Raw genomic sequence first — 7,940 nt, forward strand, 5'->3', positions numbered from 1 at the left:
CGTTTATATATGTATATATGTAATAATGTATATCTTTCTATTCAATCTGAATTAGTGTTTTGTTAAGACATTATTTTGTTTTCTCATAGGAATAGCACTGTCTCAGACTTCAAGTCAGAATGCAACCACCGGTTTTCATACTATGGATCCATGTGAAAAATTTTATCTTTATGCATGCACAGAGTGGGAGAGAAACAATCCAATAACGAATAATAAACGGGAGATTAACACTTTTAAACAGGCCGGAATAGCCACTGACCAATACTTCTATAACATCATTGGCAAGTATTTTCATATTGCCAACAATATGATATGATTGTGTTTATATATATATTACTATTATTTTATTAAGAAATGACTATAAAAATGGAACTAATCACTTCAAGTAGTATCTGATGCTGAGATTCACCTGAAGAGCAATGAAGGATTTTTCAACTGAAGAAGAAGTTAACAGATAATCAGGGATTACTGAATGCCTCATTCGAATATTTGTAATAGAGTGTGATTAATCAGACGAATAAAACTAGTCATGATCAAGTTGAATAACTCTATACACTTTCTAACGAGCTACTACATATATGTTCTCTAAATCGCTTCTCATGCACGATTACTTTCAGCATGTGATCTGGAATTCTCACTCAATACTATTTGAATAAGTTTAATATAACTAGGATTGTAAGGCGTACAATTTATGAACATGACTAGGCTATATTAGAAGATTGGTTCAACGATGTGTTTTGTTTTCGGCAAATTCATTTTTAATGCTGCACAGTCGCAATTGTGTACTCGTTTTTCAAAATGATAATAATTACAATGATAGTTATTAGAAAATTATGTTAAACATGGTACCAGTGGGACAGAATAAATAACTGTATTATCTTGTCGTGCTGATCCTTTCTTTCCCAACTACAATTTCCTCATTCATCTTCTTAATAAATATTCAAGCCATTAACAATAAAACTATTATCTGTTTCCATTGATAAGAATAACATCTTGATAGTGCCATTTATTCTACCTCACTGTTACCATGTTTAACATAATTTCATTATCACTATTATTGTAATTATCACCATTTTGAAAAATGAGTACACATTCGCGATTGCGCAGCTTCGAAAATGAATTTTCCGAATGGAAGACAATTTGTCTAACCAATCTTCATCATCTTAAATCTTAGTGGATATATTCCGTGTACCTATTTCATGAGCAATATGTTTCACATTGTCTCTGTTCATATGATTTGTAAATTTATTTGATTTCTTCACTACCCCATTTACAATTCTCACAAACATCGACTTTTTCAAATCAAGCTAACAAGTCATATGCCTTGGATGATCCCCACCTGTCTACTACTCGCAAATTTTACGAAGCTTGTATAAAAGGTCCTTATGATTCAAATGATCATGTTAGAGATCAGTTGCGTCAGTTAATTTCGATGGCATTCGGTGAATGGGATTTATTGACATCTCTTTCAACAAATGTGACAAATACATCTAAGGCTGCCAGAAATATTCTAAATTTGAGTCTGACTGATATATACCTACCACTGATAAGCACAACAGGGTATTCACCCTTATTTTCATTGGATATCGATGAAGAGGATCGAGCGATTCGAGTAAGTTGAATTCATAATGTATATGGACAGCAGTTCAAGTGTTATAAAATGACACAATTAAACACCATCCAACTAACCAATAAAATACATACTGTTTATATTGTTCCGGCTGTATTGCAAGGACATTGCGATCATTTAGCCATAATAGTCAACCAGTAATGGAATGAAGTCACAGGGACAAGCGAAACAACACTACGATATATTATCCACATAAACTAAACTAAATAGTCTGATTAACTAGAAACCTGAATGCTAAATTATCAGAATAGTTTCCCGAGGCGTGCTCTATATGAGGGTATTGTAACCAATGGTAAGTGATTATTTAAAAAAGATATATCAATCTTCAATGGATATTGCGAATTCGATTGTCATTGATTGTTTCCCAGCAGTGATAAGTTTGTCTGTATTACTAAAATGAAAAATCATATTATATTAACCTGATAATACATATTATGTGACCTCAAATCATAAAACATAACTGAAGTAAGCGAATCATGAACTATGAATCTGGAGTTCTTTATTATTACAATATTTTGTCACAATATACCGGTCAGAACATCAAAAGGAAAATCACTGATATCATGAAAGCCAAAATGGCTTGTTGACATGTGCCAACTAACTCAAGGTATACGGCATCATGCCGATCATTTCCAACAACATAATATTAATACATAATGTGCGAGATGTCGGTTCAGTTTGATTGATTACTTCATTGTGCATTTGATCAACACCATTAAATAGAAATTCTTCACAGGGATCAACAATCCAATGGCATCGATCCTTAATTTCATTCCCTACTACCACAAAATCTTCGAAGAATACACTTTATACTAATAACGAGTTGACCATTATTTGGTTTACCACTATTTCACATATGACAATTTCGAAATTCCCATGACTTGGAAATATCACAGAGCAAAACGTTTGAGAAATAGGTAGTTCATGCGAATATTCAGTAAATTTTCACCCGACTATCAAAATATATATGGATATGGTAGAATTCAGATATCATCTAAATATCTGTAAACGATCTGGGGAACCAGTTATTCTTTCGAGTGTTTTAGGCTGTGGGTTTTGTTATTTGATAAATGCTAACCATAATGTTGTATACTCCCACTTTCCCAGTCTCGTTTCAAATATTTTACGAAGTCGGGTTTCTTTATCTGTTTCATAATATGTTGAATGCTGATAAATTCGGACTTTTCCTTATATTGTTTCATTCTTATCCATCTGCATGAATTCTAATATAATTTTACTTCTATCAGATCTCTCCAGGTCAGCTAACTTCAGATCAAAGTCTCTTGAGGAAGGAGGTAATTTGCAGATTATATTAGTCATTCTCAATGTTAAATTTACTGGTATGGAACATAATTTATTGTCCATTGTATTATTCGTTAAATTCATGAGACATTAGATGGATGTCAATAATCTGAGTGTACTATATTTCCGTTTACTGAAATCCACAAATCGTAACACAGATTATTTTATGATATCCAAATAGCATATTTGTAATTTTACACTGAGTAGAAAATTGAATTTCTGACAATTTGCGACTTTGTGTAAGTCACTTCTTCAGAGAGTGAAAATTCTTAAATTCAATTAAGACGATCTTAGTTATTACAAACAGACAAAAGGTGAATATTTGGTAAAATGAAAGCCAGGTTACCTCCAAAATCTCACATCATTTCACGTCATTTCAGTCAAAGTATTTTGTGTGATCAGTATTCTAGAAATGACCAGACGCGAAGTCACTGGCAACTCAGCATACTCACTTCATTTGATTTTACACAGACCTAAACGATAGAACGTTGAATCGTAGTAAAATAATATTTTGGTTAGAAGGAGAACAACGGATTCAATAATTCAGTTCATACGAAAATGTCCAACCTGTTGCATCGTCTAATATCAGTCCAACCATGCCATTTAATGTAAACCGAAAGCACAAGAAGTCAATAAAGTCTACAAACACAACCACCCACAAACAATCAGATTTGAATGAATATTCTGGTTATTTACATGTGTAATAAGTTTTATATCACCTTCTAAAGTCATCTATTTCATTGAATGTCTGTTTGAAATAGATGGTGGCAACAATATCCACAAGGATCATAAGAGCTGCAGAATCAACGCACACGACTCTCAGTGTACAAAATCACACGAAATAAAGTACTTTACAATAGGTAGAATCAGTATCTTATTTACTGTCGAGGGTGGGATCAGTTTGAACTGAGTGATACAATTCTGATTGAATTTGATAACGCGCTCATTTATTCAGAAAAAACAGATGTGGTCACTCTGATCAAAATCTTTACATGGAACTGATTCTTTATCTCAAACGTATAATTATTAAGCAGTTATATAAATACAATAGTCGAAATATTTAGAAATTATAGTTGTCGAGATAAAGATTACAAACCAGTTGTGTATTATAGATGTGTCACCAAAGTTCGATAATGTCTTGGTTATCACCTTCATAAAAATTTCTATCTTCCTTCCTCTTTTCATAACAAAAAATGCTACAATTCTTCCTTCAAATAGAATGAAATGTTAAAGATCAAGGCATTGCTTTATTTATCAGTGTATTCACTAAATATTGAAGTGTCACAATATTCGGAGCTTTATGATACTTTTCAGTTATTTGATCGCCTAATTAATGTGAGTTGCCTAATGTTTGTTGTGACTTACTTTCTAATAAATGATGTTGACTATTACGTGATGTATGTTAAACATTCCACATGAATGTCTAGTTGTATTACTCAGAAATATCAGTTGTTGACAAGTTATGAGTCCTTTATTCACTAAACACAATATATGACGGCGAACTGAATGTGCTATTACCTCAATCAGACAGTTGTTACTAATGAAAATAAATTATGAATGGACAATAAATAATTCTTGTGAGTTCAAAACGTAGACCGAACTCACTCATATGAACATATCCAGCTCATCAAGAATCTTGAATGTACTAGGTTCGACAGTGGCACACCGAAGCATGTACACTACTTGGAGAGTGAATATATACCATGCTGACCTCAAATCTACTACTGTTCATCAGCAGTAGTCGTTCCGTTCAGTAAATTATCCCCACATCCTCCTGAAAGTACACTGACTACTGAGTATATGCGATCACCAAACTCTGGGATTTATGTTTCATCTGACATTGCCAGGTCAGTGAACGATCTGCTAACAAGAAAGTAATACTAAACGACGATAAAACTGATTGTTCAGATAAATGCATTTGATAGGTTTTCATCGTTTCAAATCAAACGGTTCATTAGTCGGTTCTCATAACAGTAATGAAAAATATCTTCTGAAAGTTATTCCATTCGTAGTTGGTGCAATAAAATCACTTATGTAAGAGAAACTCACTCCATGGAATCCGTGCAAAAAATATTGAAATATCGTATTCAGTTTCTTTATATACCAACCGAAGTCTCTTGAAATGTTCCTGACAGAATTAATCAAACACTAGTTGCGCAAACCTATTTCAACTTACCTACACGATAATCACAATCAGTTGAAGATTCAACCAGTGTATCACTGACTCTACTATACGCTATTTAATATCATTTAAACAAGATATATAAAATGCTCATTAGTTGGGAAATTCTGTTTCCATGCTTTACAAAATTCTAATTTCAACATTAAACACATTATCTGTTTCATATCATATACAAATTAGGGTTTGGTTATTTCCATGTACTTATTCTTTGTTTCGGTTTTGTTTCTCAGGCTTTCTTGGATCCACAAACATCCACACCATTTAAAACAAACCAATCGGTTAGCATTGAAGAATTAAAGGCCATTTGTCCACCGGTAAATCCATTTATATCCTTTCAAACTGCATAAAAATAAAAAGATATAAATAAAAATCTTCTATTGATTTTTAGATTCCACTAGACGAAAGGTTGAAACCAGTCATTTTGGTCGATTATTAGATGATACCAAATTAAATTGAATATCTTTGTGATGTAGAGAAATATAAATGGTTTCCCATTTCGACTAAACATATACTTGTTAAATCATGATTCAGACACTTTCTAAACTAACATTAAACGAGCTTACATCTCAATATGGTGCACATGCTATCAAGTCACCTAGACTGGTTGTGGCATTGCAACTTCATCGATAGAATTCAATATCGACAGCAGTGGGACCTAACACAAAGTTTAGTAATACTCTAGGATATTAGATAAGTAGATGATTTCACTATTCTACTGACTCGAGTCATAACTCAGTAATACTGCTCTACGAATATCAGACATATTTTACATCATCTTAGTGGGTGTGGATTGTCGAATTTTCTCACTAACACAAACATAATGACGAAATCGAACTGTTTGTTGAAAATATCTTTTGAAAATTTACAAAACTGTCTGTTTAGATCGATTGGGATTATTTGTTTGACAAAGTGTTCAATCAAACTGGATTTAGAAACTACCATAAATTACCAATAAAGGTTGAAGAAAAACATTTGTTCCAATATCGTTGTGGATTCCATCAAATACAATTGGAAACAGATGAAAATAAAAGGTATTTGCTGAAATTGAATTTTCATTTGATTATTTGTATTCGAAGTAATCGAAAGACAGTAGTAGTGATCGATTCTGACAATGCTGGGTGATCACTTACAAACAAAGGATTGAAATCTTTGCAATTTGACATTTCCAAGGATAATGTCTTCGTCATTAGTGCATATTGTGGAAAGCAAAACAACATCTGTCATATTCTGAGAGAATGCTTTATTTGGTATACATGATGTGTCCAACAGTAACGGATGAGTTAATTTTCCTTGAGAATCTCAGTTTATTTGATGTAAATGTCTTTGTGACTTGACCAGCGATAATGAAAATTCTATAGACAGTGCATAAAGTCTGCATATATTTGAGGGTTAAAAAAAAGCATTCTAAGTGTTTTAGTTGTTTGCAGGATTTAATTCACTGGTTTTATTTTGAATGGATTATCTGTTAAGCCGTTCAATGTGTTTCTGAAGTGGCGTTTTAAATGCATTTATGTAGATTAGTGGAAGGGGTTTTGCGTAGATTATTTTATTTGTAGGTTATATTCGTCAGGAATCGTCCACATTCGGGGTACCACTGAATAATAAGGATAACTTGACAAGTGTTTGGTTATGGTATCGGACACATCATCAGTGTACATTTGAAATGAGAGTCATCAGGGATCATTCCAATAGTTCTAATGGTTGCGAATCTTTGGCGAGATCTGGATGTTTCGGTCTCGATCACTGTTAGGGTTGTTGGTCTTCAATGCTTACCAGTCCATACTTGACCAAATCAGCTGTCCAATGTTTCCTGGTATATATAACATGGTAATCACGTTTTTTAAGCAGTCAAACAACAATAATCGTTTTGCTTTATTTCAATTTTCAATGATCTTTTCAAAGTGCACTTTACAACCTGGCTGTTTTGAATTTTGTGGCGGAACAAAATCGTCGTTTACTAGATCGGGAAATTCATGATTTCGTGAACAAATCAAATCCAAGTGAATTGAATAATGTTATATAGTTATTGTTATTTCGTTGAAATTCATTCATCAAACTTATTAACAGCATCTTTACCATTGATGTCCAGTTTGATACATGTTCACAAACGAGCGCGCCATGCTATAACAATACCCTCAAGAACTAGTTCTCTAGTAGATGGCCAAATAGACGACATGCGTTCTCCCTTCAATCCGATGTGCTTTTAAGTTAAATGAAGATGAAGATTCAATAGACTATCAATAAAACACACCAGTTTGATGAATGGTAGATAAAGAATATAATATCATTAAATCTTTATTATGAGCCAAGTTGCACCGATATCCTCAGTTATATGATGGGTCACTCTATAGTTACATGATTTAATTCAGCTAGCAAATTGATTACCGTACACATCATATGCACCGTTTTAAAACAAATTACTCCAAATTAAGTAAACTTGTCATGTATCTCCTTAACAGAATGCTTCCCAATATTTTGTGTTTTGAATAGGAAATTCCACATACTTCTCACCTTATTGTATGAATCGAGTGAAGACCGTATTTCCATGGACACTTGAAAAGCACTTCCTGACTTCTCACATCACTCAAGACCAAAGAAATGAGGTTCGTTCACTTTGTCAAATAGTCGTCCCATCAATGTTAATTATTATTTATTATTTCAGATTGAACACAGAAGTACAACCCAAGCACACGTGACCAGCTGTGTTGCACTATAATCTGTAACTCCTATTCATTAAAATTTCAGTCAACGATTTCTGACTCAGTTGAACAACAGCAAACAACACAAATCGATGTTCGATACTGACACTCATGTACATGTTCAGTA

At 33.1% G+C, this 7,940-nt stretch overlaps 2 protein-coding genes across 2 annotated transcripts in view; one reads left to right on the forward strand and one right to left on the reverse strand.

The window, feature by feature from the left end:
* Positions 1-7,940, forward strand: part of Smp_122860 (family M13 non-peptidase homologue (M13 family)) — a gene marked incomplete at both ends in the record, with an annotated part of 57,806 nt that overhangs the window by 46,695 nt on the left and 3,171 nt on the right. The gene's annotated exons all lie outside the window — the stretch shown is intronic.
* Smp_193880 (endothelin-converting enzyme-like 1 (damage-induced neuronal endopeptidase)) lies at positions 2,904-5,418 on the reverse strand (the record flags this gene model as incomplete). The annotated part of the gene is made up of 2 exons (XM_018795938.1): positions 2,904-2,925; positions 5,345-5,418. The coding sequence occupies 2 exons, from the start codon at positions 5,416-5,418 to the stop codon at positions 2,904-2,906; spliced, it is 96 nt and encodes a 31-aa protein (XP_018650200.1).

The sequence above is a fragment of the Schistosoma mansoni genome, chromosome 2 (assembly GCF_000237925.1).
Source record: "Schistosoma mansoni strain Puerto Rico chromosome 2, complete genome".
In the NCBI taxonomy this organism is placed as follows: Eukaryota; Metazoa; Platyhelminthes; class Trematoda; order Strigeidida; family Schistosomatidae; genus Schistosoma; species Schistosoma mansoni.